The 17527-nt window shown below is 37.4% G+C and overlaps 1 protein-coding gene across 7 annotated transcripts in view; it reads left to right on the top strand.

The window, feature by feature from the left end:
• The window catches only part of LOC105469033 (helicase with zinc finger), a 187913-nt gene that overhangs the window by 59440 nt on the left and 110946 nt on the right, over positions 1 to 17527 (top strand). For all 7 annotated transcript variants that reach the window (XR_011615959.1, XM_071083493.1, XM_011719558.2 and 4 more), the window contains one exon: positions 10347 to 10614. Coding sequence is in view for 6 of the 7 variants with exons in the window: in XM_071083493.1 (XP_070939594.1) it covers positions 10347 to 10614 (268 nt within the window). In the remaining variant the exon portion in view is untranslated. The remainder of the gene's footprint in view (positions 1 to 10346; positions 10615 to 17527) is intronic.

Here is a 17527-nt window from a genome sequence, read left to right as displayed (position 1 = left end):
CTTAGTTGGATTTATAGGTGTTCTATTCTGTTTAACAAAAACTAAATATTTATTTAACAAACACTTCAAAAAGCAGAACTGTATGAAACTTGTCTTTGTATTGACTAAAACTAACCATATTGTGGAGGACGTTTTTTACTATGTACCATAATGTGCCATTCATGAGAACCTAGAAGAAGTTGTTGTTCTTATGAGCAAATGCTAGACTTTTATTTTTTTGCAAATAGTGAAAAGGTGAAATTGGTCTGTCTTCCTCTTTACTTTAGCTGCTAGTAAGGTTGAAACAATGATGGTGCCCAAATTTAACAATTGTTCGGTGACATCTTCTTCTGTGTGTACTGATACTACCCAAACTTCACTTTACCCTTATTTCCCATTGACTTGGATCCCTTTTACTTGTTTTTATTCTGTAGTGTGTATTTTTGTCATCTTTTCAGTACTCTTTGGAATCAGAATAAATTAATTTCCATAGCTAAATAGATATGGTAGTTGATAAAATAAAAATAAAGTATTTGGCTTATATATATTAGCATAGTATTTGGCAAATTCTTTCTGCAGAGGGCCAGACAGTTAATATTGTAGGTGTTGCAGGGCAGGTGATCTCTGTTGCAACTACTGAGCTCTGCATTGTAATGAGAAAGCAGCCATAGACAATGCAGAAGCAAATGGGTGTGAGTGACTGTGTTCCAATAAAACTTTATTTTCAAAAACAATGGCTGCATTTGACTTTCATGTTGTAGTTTGCCTACCCCATACTAGTAAGTTGCTTTTAGAGACCAGACCTTGAGAACCACTAGGCAGCATCCTTTTTAAATCATAAAGAGATTTAAGTCATAAAGAGAGACCAACATACATTTCCTACTCTCAAATATAACTGTAAAGGATGTTCTTGGCTTACATGTGGGTTGTATTTTAGAAGTTTGCTTGTAGATTAGTGGCTTATAGCTCAGACTCCTTTACCCATAGAAATGTTTATAAGTGTTGTCAAGAATTCTTATTAGTTAATAAAATATTTAATTAATAATGTAAAATGTTAAATGTCTGCAGCAAAATGTGAAAGAACGATACTATTAAAACAGATGATAATTAGAGAAGGTGTTGATGAAGAAGAACTCGGGGTACTTTCATAGGCTTGAGAAGAGTAAAAGTACTTTGACTACTTCTGCCTCAGATATGTGTTATTTTTCTAGTTGGAGAAGAAGAGCAGTGGACAAAATTCAGAGTCAAATAGAATAGGATTTGAATCCTGATTTTCAGCTTATTACGTATGTGAGCCTGGGCAGAGTACTCAGCTTCTCTGGGCTTCATGGGGAAACATCTGTAAAATGGGGCTAGTAATATCTGTCACAGGTTATTGTGAGAACCCGAAGCCTCGTACAACATCTGGCTCATAATAGACATTTAGTTAATAGTAGCTATTATGTTTATAATTAGCCTTGATTAGGATAATTTCTGGCTTATACACGAAAGGAAGAAAGGAGGAAAAGAGAAGAGTTGGGTTTTTTTTGTTTCTTTATTTTGTTTTTGTTTTTTAGAATGAGGACTCGGACTAGGGTGCAAGTAGAGGACTTAAAGAGCAGAGATGAAGACCCGAGTCCTTGAGGCCACAGTGCCTGCAGATCTTGGCAACAGAACACAATGTAGGAGTTGAAAGCGTAGTTTTCCAAGATGACTGATGTTTTGAGCCTGGTAGCGGGAAGAAACAGAGAGTCTCCTTTCTGATGTTTCTAATATATCAGTTTGAAAATGTTTTAAGTTTTACATTTCATTCAGAGGTAGAGGGGATTTATACAGACGAGGATATCCTCCTCTTTTTTTTTATAATACCATATCCCTTTTTTAGTGACTTCTTTGTAGTTTGCCTTTTTTCCTTTAAGTAAGATTTTACTTTTAAATCTTGTGATAGAAAATAATTGAAAAAACTTAAGCATTTTCTTGAACTAATTTGGAAACATTAACATGATTTCACATAGTGAAATTTGTTTAAAGACAAAGGAAAAATAACGAACATTATGAAATCTACAAAATGCATTTTCTTATGTAAGATTTTGAAAGTTGGGGAAAGGAAAACTTAGATCTAGGTTTTAGTCAAGCTAGATGACATTGGGCTAACTTTTTTTAGTCATCAGCATAATGACTTATGCTAATTTTTAGCTCTTTGATAACTTCCCTACCCTTAAAATTGATGTCATTGAATATCTTACCATTTTGTTAATTCTTAAAATTTTTATTACGTGACTACATTGGTTTCAGTGTGATTATGTGGAGAGTCCTAACAGAATTGTGAAGAAGTGAAAGCAGAATATAAGTAGTGTAATATTTATTTCTTGCTTTTATCTTAGTACTATTACAGTTAGTGTTTTGATTAGCATGGGAGAGTCTTTGTCAGCAGAAAATATGTTTACGGGCAAACAATTTGTTTATGTGAAATTTACAATTTTATAAAATGTTCTGAGACAATAAAAATGTAAAATGGCAGTGTCCTATTTTGTATCTTTTCCTGGAATACTTGTGTGGACAACATTCAGAGACATTGAGAGCAAGATAACTACTTTGTTAAATTGGTGACAGTCTGACAGCCTGGCTAATTTGATCTTCATCCTCAGCCAGTTCATCAATGGATCTTCCTTGGCCTGAAATTAGGAGAAAAGTGTCATTCCAGGTATAAGTTGGCCAAATGCAATTGGGAATTGAATTAGGTCTGGGATCTGTCATATTTCCAAACAGTTTTCAAAATATTATAAATTATAATATAATTTGGTTTTTGCATACACAAGAAAACATAGTGATTCCATGAAACTGGAATTGGATTAGGAAATATCTCTATTTATTTATTTATTTATTTACTTACTTACTTACTTATTTAGAGACAGAGTCTTGCTCTGTTACCCAGGCTGGAGTGCAGTGGTGCAATTATAGCTCACTGCAGCCTTAAACTCCTAGGCTCAAGTGGTCTTCCCACCTCAGCCTCCTAAGTAGTTGAGACTATGGGTGCACACCATCATGCCTGGCTAATTAAAAAAATTTTTTTTTTTGTAGAGACAGGTTCTTGCTGTGTTGCTCAGGCTGGTCTTGAAGTCCTGGGCTCAAGTGATCCTTCTACCTCAGCCTCCCAGAGTGCTGAGATGATAGGCATGAGCCACCATGCCCGGCCAGTGTGTTTCTTTTCTTTCTTTTTTTTTTTTTTTTGAGACAGAGTCTCACTCTGTTGCCCAGGCTGGAGTGTGCAGTGGTGCAATCTCGGCTCACTGCAAGCTCTGCCTCCTGGGTTCACGCCATTCTCCTGCCTCAGCCTCCCAGGTAGCTGGGACTACAGGTGCCTGCCACCACGCCCGGCTAATTTTTTGTATTTTTAGTACAGACGGGGTTTCACAGTGTTAGCCAGGATGATCTCGATCTCCTGACCTCATGATCCACCCGCCTCGGCCTCCTAAAATGCTGGGATTACAGGCGTGAGCTACCGTGCCCGGCCTATGTTTCTTTTTTTTAGAGATTACTCCTTCTCAGTGGGAAATATTTATTGCCTCCTCCACTTGATTGGCTGTTCATTGTTTTAAAGCAAGTTTTTGTCCTTAAATGAATGCTGGAAACATATTTCTCTTGCATAAAGTTATAAATTTGGACCATGCTAGGCTGTCTGTTAGCTTAGCATTTTCTAAATTGTGTTCCACTAAAATTAATAGTAACACCTAAGGTGTAGAATTCTTTGTACAAGTAAGTTTAGAAATGCAGCATGCATTCTTTCTCTCTTAGAGAATCACAGTGTAGCTCAATCCTTGGCTCTCAGTGTCTGTCAAACTGATATATTCGTGTAACTTAGTTACATTAGTGTTACTCATTGAAACTTAAAATCAAGTTATATAGCAAATATTTATATTTATTTAGTTCATTGTTCAGTATTGAACTAAAAATCCTACTTTAGTTAATTCAAATTTGAATTGGAGGAAGATAAACATAGGTTTTAGGTTTCTTTCTTTCTTTCTTTCTTTTTTTAATATTACTGTCACTATACCTCAAGCATCCAGACCTTTTCTATTTGTAGGCCATGAACAAACATTTTTTTTTCTCTAGTCATTTTGGCAATCCTGGAAACTCTTTAGGAAAAAACTCTTTGCTTTTTCTAGTTTTTTTTTTTTCCCTTGTTGGGGAGATTCAGGTTCATTAAAAGACACTATATACTAAAAGAGTTTTTGGACGAAGGATATGGCTTTTCAAAAATACGTGGCAAAAGGCATCTGCAAAGGAAGGAAGCTAGTGAGTTATCCCCTGTTTAGAAAACAGACTGCATTCTTATGGTTTATACCACAACTTGATTAATGGAAAATTTTTGTTTGGCAAAATTGATTTGGAATTCTGTTTTGAGTATCTGGAAGCAGCATGTTGAAAATGAACTCTTGTGGTTAAATATGGACACTTGATATCATATATATCTCTAGTTTGAGTCTAGCTGTCTATGTTAACATTAGCATTAAAGTTTAGTCTATCTTAGAAAGTATTCCCAACTACCAAAGTTGTTGGTAAGTGAAGAGCATATTACGTATCTACATAATGTTATGTAATCAGAAAAGTAATAGAAAAATAGACTTAGTTTGTCAATAAAAGAAACAAAACTGAATAGAAGCATGTAAAAAGCATGAGGTATTTCTTTTTTTTTTTTTTTTTTGAGACGGAGTCTCGCTCTGTTGCCCAGGCTGGAGTGCAGTGGCCCGATCTCAGCTCACTGCAAGCTCCGCCTCCCGGGTTCACGCCATTCTCCTGCCTCAGCCTCCCGAGTAGCTGGGACTACAGGCGCCCGCCACCTCGCCCAGCTAGTTTTTTGTATTTTTAGTAGAGACGGTGTTTCACCGTGTTAGCCAGGATGGTCTCGATCTCCTGACCTCGTGATCCACCCATCTTGGCCTCCCAAAGTGCTGGGATTACAGACTTGAGCCACCGCGCCCGGCCAAAAGCATGAGGTATTTCTTAATGCTCTTACTCTGCTGTTTTAACTTTTTGTTAGCCTCTTTCAGAGAGAGAAATAGGGACAGTTAACACGGACAAGCTGAGAGATACTTACCTTGCTTCCATGTGGCAGTTTGGGTGAAAGAAAGGGTATAGAAATGGATCACTGAAGCGGTCGTTTGGGATTACTGTGGGATTTTATTTTATTGTTAATTGGGGCAGTCAAGATTTGTAAAGCCACATACCAAAATATTTTCTAAGGAAGAGTGTGGTATCTGATTTTGGAATTAGGAGGCATTTCATCTCATTGTCTAACTCCTAGATAAATATAGCAGGTTTTAATAAATTCCATATTTAACACCCATTTATTGCCTGCCTCTTACATGTCAGCCCTTGTGCTGGATACTTAGAACACTCGATTTCCCCACCCCTTATTTTCTTCTTATCTACCCTCCAGGTTCTGTTAAAGGTATTTTTCAAGTCTGCTGTACTGTATACTTCAAGACGAAACAAACCCACCCTTTGGATGCTTTATTAGAATAGTAAAGATATGGTTGAAATGCAGGCACTGCTATTCTCAGGGTCAGAAGGCCAAGGGAAGTTGGGAAATGTATCTTGTGTCAGACTAGTTATTTCAACCTTGAATTCTATTTTTGATAGCGGAACCCCTTCAAAAGACTATTATCTTCAAAAGATTAGGTGTATTCTAATTATCTTTAACTTTTTCTTACAGATTGCTATTAAAATCTGTTTATAGTTTTTGCCTAGCACATCTCAGGGTAACACATTCCATAGGTCTGTAATTTCTGTTGAGTTTGCTTTGAGATTTATTATTATAGGAATTGGTTAATAAGTCAGTGTAAAAGTTAAATTCCTAAATGATTTTATGAAATTGATCCTAACCTGCTTACTTCTCATCTTTTTGTTTTTTTTTTTGATACCGAGTCTTGCTCTGTCACTCAGGCTGGAGTGCAGTGGCACAATGTTGGCTCACTGCAACCTCTGCCTCCTGGGTTCAAGTGATTCTCCTGCCTCAGCCTCCCGAGTAGCTGGGACTACAGGCACGAGCCATCACGCCTGGCTCATTTTTTTTTGTATTTTTAATAGAGATGGGGTTTCGTCATGTTGACCAGGCTGGTCTTGAACTCCTGACCTCAGGTGACCTGCCTTCCTCGGCCTCCCAAAGTGCTGGGATTACAGGCATGAGCCACCTCTCAACTTTCCAGTGTTTTTCACTTTAGCCTAATCTAGGCTGAAGAAAATGCATGCCAAGTATGCACTGTCTCAGGCTGCCCTGAGTGCTGAGGTGTTAGCAGGTACGCATGTGCTGTTGGTGGAGATGACAAAGAGCCCCAGTAGGAGTCATGCCCAGTGTCCCCATAAGGGACCCACGTCCTTCCTCTATTTACTAGGTGACCTTTAAGCACTGTAGGTTAGGTGGGTCATTAAATCCATTTAGTAAGTTTCTTTGTACAAGTGAGAGGAATGGAGCTGGAAGTTTGACTCAAATTCAGATGAAGTAGGGAAAGAGAAATGGGTTTTGCATACCGTATCCTTAGTAGTAGTCACTGGCCACAGTTCATTTTTTGACATCCGAGTTGAAGACAGATCAGTAGTTTGTAGGATTTTTGTTGCTGGCATGTGTGGATTTTTTTTCAAGATTCTTTTTGCTCCTCTACTTTTCCTTTCCCCTGCACTGTGTTTAAAGTCATCAAAAAAAGTAAATGGAATAAAATTTAGCATTGTTTGAGAATTGTTTTGAAATTCCTGTGCTACCTGCTAAAGACACTTAACATTTAATTTTTAATTTTTATGGATACATAATGGTTGTGTACATTTATGAAGTATGTGTGATATTTTGATACAAGCATTTAAGAATTTCATAAAATCAAGGTGGGAATTGGTACTATATAGATAAAATGAGAAAAACAAACACTACTATTGCTCATGCCACTTTTCCCCAAAAGCCTAAATACTGTTAACCCAGAGTAGAAAAGCTTTCTGCATTTTGTTTGTATATTAGGTAGGTGATTCAAAAAGCATTTTCAAGGGAAAGCTCTGTCATTTTAGGTTTGTTCTTGTCTCAGCTACTTAAGCATCGGTTAGGAATCACTAGTGAGTTTTTAAAGTATATGAACATAATAGTAATCTAGGCATAGTCTGAATTAATTTTATTAAAGTGAAATGTAAAATAAAATTATGAAATACAGTCTCCCCACCACCAAAGAGTAGTTAGATCTCCTTTAAAAACTACATACTAAATAGATTCCTTACTATTATGTAGGGTTTAGTATTTATTTATTTATTTATTTATTTATTTATTTATTTATTTATTTATTTTTTGAGATGGAGTCTGGCTCTGTCTCCAGGCTGGAGTGCCACAGGGCGATATCTCGGCTCACTGCAACCTCTGCCTCCTGGGTTCAAGTGATTTTCCTGCCTCAGTTGCCTAAGTAGCTGGGATTACACACGCATGCCACCATGCCCGGCTAAGTTTTGTTTTTGTGTTTTTTTTTTTTTTTTGAGATGGAGTCTTGCTCTGTAGCCCAGGCTGGAGTGCAGTGGCGCGATCTCGGCTCACTGCAAGCTCCGCCGCCTGGGTTCACGCCATTCTCCTGCCTCAGTCTCCCGAGTAGCTGGGACTACAGACGCCCGCCACCACGCCCAGCTAATTTTTTGTATTTTTTTTTTTAGTAGAGATGGCGTTTCACCGTGTTAGCCAGGATGATGTCGATCTCCTGACCTCATGATCCACCCACCTTGGCCTCCCAAAGTGCTGGGATTACAGGCATGAGCCACTGCGCTCGGCAGTTTTTATTTATTTTTAAAGAGTTGGTTATTTGATATGTCACTGTAATATGCTATTTCTCTTTTTGGCTTTTGAGTGAAGGACAAAAATTATATACCTCCTTGTTATTTTGATAATAATTAGCCCCTGATCTTTAGTGATGGTATAATCTATGTTAGGGGTATTGGCATTTATAAAATTTCAATACTTTTTGTAGCTATGATCTAATGAATGATAATTATGGCAGTTTTCAATTTCAAAGTCTTTTTTTTTTTTTTTTTTTCCTTTTCTTTTGAGACAGAGTCTTGCTCTGTCACTCAGGCTGGAGTACAATGGTGCAGTTTCGGCTCACTGCAGCCTTCACATCCTGGGCTCAAGCAATTTTCTTGCCTCAGCCTCCCAAGTAGCTGGGATTACAGGCGCCTGCTACCATGCCTGGCTAATTTTTGTATTTCCTTCCTTCCTTCCTTCCTTCCTTCCTTCCTTCCTTCCTTCCTTCCTTCCTTCCTTCCTTCCTTCCTCCCTCCCTCCCTCCCTCCCTCCCTCCCTCCCTCCCTCCCTCCCTCCCTCCCTCCTTCCTCCCTCCCTCCCTCCCTCCCTCCCTTTCTTTCCTTTTTTTTTTTTTTTTGAAATGGAGTCTCACTCTATCGCCCAGGCTGGAATGCAGTGGCACGATCTCGACTCACTGCAACCTCTGCCTCCCAGGTTCAACTGATTCTCCTGTCTCAGCCTCCTGAGTAGCTGGGATTACAGGCGCACACCGCCATTCCTGGCTAATTTTTTATATTTTAGTAGAGACTGGGTTTCACTGTGTTGCTCAGGCTGGTCTTGAACTCCTGAGCTCCGACAATCCACCCACCTCAGCCTCCCAAACTGCTAGGATTACAGGCTTGAGCCACCGTGCCCGGCAGCTTTTGTATTTTCAATAGAGACCAGATTTCTCCATGTTGGCTATGCTGTTCTGGAACTCCTGACCTCATGTGATCCTCCCACCTCAGCTTCCTAAAGTACCAGGATTATAGGTGTGAGCCACTGTACCTGGCTGTCAACGTGATTTAGGAAGAAAATGTGGTTAGTGTACATTAGGAAACTTCTGCTTGTGAGGCTATTGCAAAGACAGACCATCAATCCAGAGTATTTTTTTTAATGATAGCTAATTTTATCATATATTTTATTATTTTATTTTTTTTAAGAGACAGGGTCTTGCTATGTTGTTCAGTCTAGTCGTGAACTCCTGACCTCAAGTGATCCTCCTGCCTCGGCCTCCCAAAGTGCTGGGGTTACAGGCAGGAGCTACTGTGCACAGCCCCAATCCAGAGTATTTTTAAAGTGTAAGTTTTTAATAAGCAGACCATCTTTCCATTTGATCGTTGTAATGGTATTTGTGTTGCCATTTGAGAAATAAAACTGGCATGTAAAAATGCCTTTTCAAGGAGCAAAGGTTAGAAATTATTAAGATTATTAGCATAAGCTATTTGCCACTATTGAGTCACTAATCTTGGTGCATGACTAGGCTCACATTTATAATATATACGTAACATTTAAATGTTGCCAAATCTCTCACTAAAAAAGACATGACAATTATGCATTATGTTGTCATTTCAAAGAGAGTTTAGGACAATTTGTACTTTGGAGACTGATCTTTGTCTAACTTTTAATTATTTCTTCCTAAAATTTTAATCTGAGTTGTGAAACCGTCTTTCCAATTATGTCAAAATCTTGGTGTAATATGTCAGTAAGGTTACATTTTTTTTTCTTTTGGTTAAGTTTTCTTTTTATGGGTATATGTATGTTTCACTCAATAGAAAAGTAACATGTTCTCCATATAGAGTGAGCCAACCCAGTGCTTAGAGTTGATGTTACTATGGGTTTCATCTTGTGCTGGTATTGTGCTACTTTTTTTTCCCCTGATATGTCAGAACTTGAACAGTCATTTGTTTTGACATTATGCCCTACTTACAGTATAATTTAATGGAGGCTAACCTGGATTTTTTGGAAATGACATTTGAATGGCATTGTACTGCATTTTCATAAGGACTTAGCAGTGTTTTACATTAATGTTTTCTAAAAGATTTTTGTTTGTAGTAAGTTGACTTTAAGATACTGTAGTTTCATTGTGCTTTATCACACAAGAAAAGATTTAACTTCTTACAGTTTTTGATCTTCTCTTTCTATAATGGGATGGGTATTGGTAGTAGGAAGAGAAGGTGATTATCATCTGATAAAACCTATGAAGAATTTATCATATCTTTTTCATGCAGATCAGATTTCTCTTGACCGAAGAGTTAAGTTCTAAATGTTAATCTGTATTTTAAAAATGTTAATAATTTCTAGTATTTCTAGAAATTATATAGTCTAATATTTCTAATATTAATGTTAATTTCTATAAAAAGTTTTTTTTTGAAACATGGATTTATACTAATGTTACTTTGTTTTGTTTTTTGATATGGGGAAAATACTCAGTCAATGGGTATTTGTGTTGTTAAGTTTTTAAGAATTTCAGCTCTACCATATACAATTCTCATACAAGAATATGTAATGTATTTAAGAATTTTAATGTTATTTAAAAATTTTAATGTTCTGTTTCTTTATAAATGTGTTTTTTGTTTCCATTTAGATCTCGAATACCTGATGCATGCAAAACAGCAGCTAGTAACCACAGCTAAACGTTGGGATTCTTCCTCTAAGACTATTATAGATTTTGAACCTAATGAAACTACTGATTTGGAGAAGAGCCTTCTTATCAGATACCAAATTCCCCTCTCTGCTGACCAGCTATTTACCCAGTCTGTTTTAGACAAATCATTGACCAAGAGCAACTATCAGTCACGGTTACATGACCTTCTTTATATTGAGGAGATAGCCCAGTATAAAGAAATCAGCAAGTAAGTTACTTTAGAAACACTTTAAAACAAAAACGCTCCCCTTTGAATGGTATTTTTAATCTTTAAAATGGAAGTGTGCCTAAGTGAAGACAGGTAGTAAATGGTTGTTATTAAATAACTGTATTCTATCTTTAAATGAAATATGAGCTTCTTAAGGCAAGAACTCTATCATGCTCACCATGGTATCCCTTTTTTTTAGCACATAGTTCATTTCTATAAGACCTTACTAAACATCTATTAGGGGACAAGCTCTTTGCCACATGCCGGGAGTATAAATCTGTGGTTCCTGCTCATAAGGAGCTTTCAGTCAATGGTAGTCGTAGCAAGCACTGAATGAATATTTGTTGGACAGATATACAACAACTGAAAGAGACCACATATTTTGAAAAGTTGTTTTAAGAATGAAATTATTTAGATTTTCAGGAAAACGAGTTGATAATAAAATAGCTTTATAGCAGCTTATAAATACCTTAATATATTTTACATTTTATCCATATGCCACAGGTTAAGAGCAAGTGCTTAAATCAAAAGCTTATTTGAATTATTTTAGGAAAAAAAATCTCAGAAAAGAAAGTTAGGGTGAGGGAAGATGTTCGTGAAATAGTTGTATTTGGTAGTAGCTGTCTGTTAATATGTTTTGGATAAACTGGAGACAGGCCTTAAAAACTGACCCACAATTATGAGACCTGAATTCATTTTTATAAGTAGTTTTACTTTTAAATACAGCTGAACCAGCATATTTTTCTTCTCCAGGATGCCTTATGGTTCCTTATCATTAGTATTAATAATAAATACTGAACACTCATTAAGAGTATATTCAGAAAAGGAAAAGAAAGTGAAAACTTACAGATACTTTGGTTACCCTATTTATAGATTAGTTATGATTTAACTTTTGAAAATACCTAATTTCAAATTAAATACATGTAAAATTTACAAAGTCAGAGTATAGTTTTCATTACTCTAAGACTAAATCCTGGCCCATTGATGGTCTCTTAAAAGGCTTTTATCACTTGTGTCTGTAGGCTGTTAGTTTATTAAATAAGAAGGACAGTGACTTGTATCATCTGTATTATTTATATTGTCATGGATTCCTTTTCCTTAGGAAAGAACACCATGATAAATCATAAATATTGGGATTAAATAGAATTTAAAAGCTTACCGGAATGCTGGAGACTATTTTTGAGTATCATAGTAGGAATTCAGAAAAAATTGTATATTAACTTTTATTTGTTTAATATTTTATTAAGGTTTATGAATCATTCCATTACTTTAGAATGTGCATGTAAAGCCCAAAAAGCTTAGCAGTATTATATTCAGAATAATCTTTTAAAAGCGGAAACTAGTCTGAATGGATAAAAGGAGAAACCCTACAAAATTGTAGAGGTTAAATACTGATCGAGTATCTAAGGCTGGGCGTGGTGGCTCACACCTGTAATTGTAGCACTTTGGGAGGCTGAGGTGGGTGGATTGCTTGTGCTCAAGAATTTGAGACCAGCCTGGGCAACATAATGAGACCTCATCTCTACAAAAAGTTAAATAATCAGGCATGACGTGTGTCAGCTTGAGGGCTGAGCCGGGAGAATTGCTTGAGCCCAGGAGGTCTAGGCTTCAGTGAGCTGTGATTACATCACTGCCTGGGTGAGAGAGAGAGACCCTGTTTCAAAAAAAAAAGAAACTGGATAGTTGAAAGTGCACTGTTCGAGTATCTTGAAAGGCTTTCAAAGCCAGTATGAGAGGGCCTTAAAAATATTAGCACTGATGGCAAACTAAGTTGGTGTGATCTTTTAAAAAAAATATTGTTACTATTTTGAGACAGGGTCTCACTCTGTCACCGAGGCTGGAATGCAGTGGCATGATTTTAGTTTACTGCAGCCTCAACCTCCTGGGCTGGGGTGATCCTCTGCAGCCTAACTGGAGAGGCTGAGTGACTGAGACTGCAGGTGTGCATCACCACACCGGCTTCATTTTGTATTTTTCGTAGAGATGTGGTTTTGCCATATTGCCCAGGGAAGATCTGGAACTCTTGGGCTCAAGTGATCCACCCGCCCTGGCCTCCCAAGGTGCTGGGATTACAGGCATGAGCCCCTGCCCCAGCCCAGTTTGTGTGATCTATCTGGAGAGCTGTTTGGCGGTTTGTATCAAGGACCTTAAGTTTGAATCTTTTGTTGTGGCAGTTCTACTTATGGGGAATCATAATGAAGCAATAATCAGGTCAAAGATCTCTGGACACATGTCTTTCAAAGAGTAGTGAAGAATAAGTTAATTATGATATAGCTATATGATTGAATGTTATATAACTTGAAATTATGTTCTTGAAGAATTTTTAATACAGTAATGATGCTCATGATATAATATTAGGGAAGAAAATATGCTAGTTATAACACCTTATTGCCATTCTAATTTTATATAGATGCCTATACACATACATGTATGTATTTGTGTATAAAAATGTTGGAAAGAATTAAAGCAAAATGTTCTGGTTGATGGACTAACAGGTGATTTTTATGTTGTAATAGTTTTTTCTACTTTTGAAGTGTTCTGTAATGACCATATATTGCTCTTATAATTAAAAAAAAGTGAACAAAGAAATGTAAAGGAAACTGGTACATCATTAGTGGCAACACTTGCTGCTCATGGTGTAAAAAGCCCTTAGGTATGAAAAGAAGAGATTGCAGTAAGGCAGTGGTAAGATAGTGTAGAATGTTTTTATAGGAACTTCTGAGCTTTCTGTTTTTTTAAATCTTTAAAGTTATATCATATTTATTGACTCAAATAGGGATATTTACAAACTGAATGTAAATCAGCCAGATCACTATTGATGTGTTCTGTACACAACTACACAAGAGTTTTGAAGGATCTTCAAGATATAAATGATAATTTATTGCGACCTGCCTAACATGTGACAAGTAGTTACTGTGCTAGAGAATTCTGGAATTTCTGGTGATACTCTCACCTAAAGGTAACCCTGGATATGAAGGCTGGTAAATTAAATTTCTCAATTTGGCAGGCCTGTAAATGTTAGTGAAGTGCAGTGCAGAATTGGTACACATACAAAGAAACAGATCCAATAGTAATTAGAGTTCTCAGAATGCATCTGTAAGCAAGTAGACATAGATTGTGAAGATTTTCAAAAGTCTGTGACAGACTTTTGTTGCTTAAAAGAGTATTTTACTTACTCTTTAAACTTAATATTTATATGCATTTTAATGTTGCCTTGAATTTAATTTACCTTTGATTGTTAATTCTTTAAGTATAAATAACATAACTAAGATATATTGTAAAAAATTTTGGGGGCGGTCTCTGTGTAGCTGCTAAGCTATGGTGTAGTGCAGGGCTCAGGAACTTTTTCTGTAGAGGGTCAGCTAAGAAATATTTTAGGCTTTGAGAATTTCATACAGGCCTGGTTGCATTTCTTCTTCTCTTTTTGTTTTTTGTAAAATCCACTGTCAGTTAAGGGCTATACAGAAACAGTCTGAAGGTTGGCTTTGGCCTTTGGACTGTGCTCTAGTTTGTCTGACGGGGCCATTTTGCTTGTCTGTTCAATCAATACCAGTCATCAGAGCAAACCCAAGTCACCATTAGAATCATGAAGAATGTTTTGTTGTGGTTTGAAACCCAATTTAGAGGTAGGAGACAATGGTATGCCTATATTGACTCATCTCTCTAAATGACTTGGGTATGTATTGACAGTAATAAGTGTGTTCTGAACACACTGAAGTTTGCCTCTTTGTGACATTGTGGTCAGATGTGCCACACAATTAGTAGGATATTTCCCAAGGTCCCGAGAATGTATCAGTCTTCTGTGAACTTTGACAGTTTAAGCAGAATATTTCCTTTTTTCTTTTCTTTCTTTTTCTTTTTGTTTTTTTTTAAATGGAGTATTGCTGTTGTTGCCCAGGCTGGAGTGCAGTGGTGCAGTCTTGCTCACCAGAACCTCCACCTCCCGGTTTCAAGCAATTCTCCTGCCTCAGCCTTCTGAGTAGCTGGGATTACAGGCGAGTGCCACCATGCCCAGCTAATTCTGCATTTTTGGTAGAGATGGGGTTTCACCATGTTGGCCAGGCTGGTCTTGAACTCCTGACCTCAGGTGATCCACCCACCTCAGCCTCCCAAAGTGCTGAGATTACAGGTGCGAGCTACCGCACCAGGCCAAAGCAGAATATTTCTAATCATGAAAGTAGTATCAAGGAGCTTCATACTAGTTTCTTACATTTTGATGATAAGGGTTGCAAGAGACTGAGGCAGGAGGATCACTTGAACCCATGAATTTGAGGTTGCAGTGAGCTGTGATCGCACCACTGCCCTCCAGCCTGGGCGACAGAGCAAGATCCCATCAGACAGTGCCTTTTACATGGTCATTTTAGCATTTCTTTCTAGAAAGTAGATTGAAAAAAAAAATCTAGTTTGTTTTTTTTTTTTTTTTTAGGGGATGATTTTTTTCAAAGCAGTCCAGAAATTTCTTCTTAGGTTTTTTTAGTGTGAGATGTGTGTAAGTGATAAAGATAATACTACATTTCATTTCATTTAAGTTTTAGAAAATGCTTTTCTTTTGAGATTTGTTTGTTTTACTTCTCATACTCAGTCACATGTTGGTGTGTGTTCAATAATGATTCTACTTTGAAGTGAAATCTGTTTGATTTTTAAGAGATGCATTTTCAAAAGAAATGTACTTTAGCTGAAGCTGTTGTGTCCATTAAACTGTGCATGCCTCATCGGGTCATCGTGCTTGGCTTCTCAATGCTAACAGCTGACATGACAGGCCTAGTGTGGGGTGCACATTTCATCGTTTAGATGGGTGCTGCTTCTATTGGTGATACCTCTGTTCTGTTGCTCTGCTTTAGTAAACTCAGGGATTGTTTTATTACTTTGGTTGATTTTTATTGTTCATATAGTCAGAAATCACATGAAATGAAAACACTGTAGGTTTGAAATTTTTGAAAAGTTGCACTCAAGAGATAGAATTGTTGCTAAGGTTGATAGAGCCATATTTCTCATTAGCCTAGAAGTATCTTTTTAAGTCTATTGAGTATTCAATTGACTGTAATTCTGCCATTCCCTAAAAGGTTAGGGATTATGTAAACTTTAAGGTTGATTTTAAAATGTAGCATGCAACAATGAAAAGATCGTTTTTCTTCTTATTAAGAAATATCTTTGTTTATTGTAGGATATATTTTCTAGTTTAGGTATTTTTGAGTTATTAAATTTCAAAAAGTACGTATTTTAATATTTAAGATTACTAACATAATTTTAGTTTTAGCCTGTTAATCTTTTATACAAATTAATTGTTATTAGCTATAACCTCTACTAGAAAGTCTATAATGTCTGCATCTTGAACATGTGATGAATTTTTTGTGGGAAAAGCTGCATTTCTTAAGACTTTTATTTTATTTCTTAGCACTTCTAGTGCCTCTACCTCAAGAATTTTGTTACAAGACACAACCAGTGTCACAAGAGGATTTTCTTGTTGCTCTAAACTGTGAGACTAACTTTTCATGCCTGCTAAATTGTGATCAAGGGTTTTGGGATGGTGATTCTCAAATAGACATGAGTGAAACTTTAATATATGGCTTAAGGCCTGGGTGCGGTGGCTCACATCTGTAATCTTAGCACTTTGGGAGGCCCAGGAGGGCAGGTCTTTTGAGCCGAGAAGTCTGAGACCAGCCTCGGCAACATGGCGAGACCCCATCTCTACAAAAAATACAAAAATTAGCTGGGCGTGATGGTGTGCACCCATGGTCCCTGCTACTCAGGAGGTTGAGGTGGGAGGATTGCGTGAGCTCAGGAGGTCAAGGCTGCAGTGAGTCAAGATTGTGCTACTGCACTCGAGCCTGGGTGACAGTGAGACCTTGTCTCAAAAAACAAAACAAAAAACTATTAAAAAAATATATATGGCTTAAGATAGTTGAGAAATATATGACAGGATTTCAAGAATATGTTAGGAAATAATATAAAGTGGCTGAAGTGGGAATATGGTGCTTGGGAAAAAAATCAGATTATTAGAAAAACATAAAATTAATTCAGTGAACAAAATTTATTGAATATTGAAGGCGTTAGGTTCTCTGCTAGTCACTGCTGATTCTAAGGCAAGCAAAATATGTTTCCTTGTCCCCTAAAAGTTTGTAATCCAGTAGGGGAGAGAGACCCGTAAATATAGGGTTATAATAATATGTGATCAGCACTGTACTGGAGGAATGCACAAGGGCCCCGTGGAAGAGGCACTTTCCCAGCTTAGTGGAGACAAGGAGGGTAGTCAAGTCAAGGAGGGGCTCACATCTGCTTTCTAGAGCAGATGGAATGTAAGTCGAACTTTGAGAAACAGGTAAGGATTCGTCAGGTTTAGAAGTAGGACAAGGCTGGGCGCGGTGGCTCACACCTGTAATCCCAGCACTCTGGAGGCCGAGGCGGGTGGATCACTTGAGTTCAGGAGTTTGAGACCAGCCTGGCCAACGTGGTGAAACCCTGTCTCTACTAAAAATACAAAAAATTAGCCTGGTCTGCTGGTGGGCACCTGTAATCCCAGCTACTCAGGAGGCTGAAGCAGGAGAATCGCTTGAACCCAGGAGGTGGAAATTACAGTGAGCCGAGATGGGGCCATTGAACTCCAGCTAGGGCAACGAGAGTGAAACTCCATCTCAAAAAAAAAAAAAAAAAAAAGTAGGACAAAAATATTTGGTTAAAGGAAACAGGATGAGAATAAGAGCATAGAGTTTTGGGGAGCTGCCAGTTGTTTATTGTAGTTGCAATGGAGGGTGCTTGTGTGGTGGGGACAGGTTAGATGAGAGAGAAGCTCTGTCCTCAGCTATAGAAAGCTACTTATCAGATTTGCATTTTTCAGAGATCCTCTGATGGGGGTGTGGAGAACAGATTTGAGACAGGAAGTCGGGTTAGAAGTCTGTTATAGTAATGCAAGTTA

Source organism: Macaca nemestrina, chromosome 17 (assembly GCF_043159975.1).
Source record: "Macaca nemestrina isolate mMacNem1 chromosome 17, mMacNem.hap1, whole genome shotgun sequence".
Taxonomy (NCBI): domain Eukaryota; kingdom Metazoa; phylum Chordata; class Mammalia; order Primates; family Cercopithecidae; genus Macaca; species Macaca nemestrina.
This window is presented reverse-complemented; position numbering and strand designations above follow the sequence as displayed.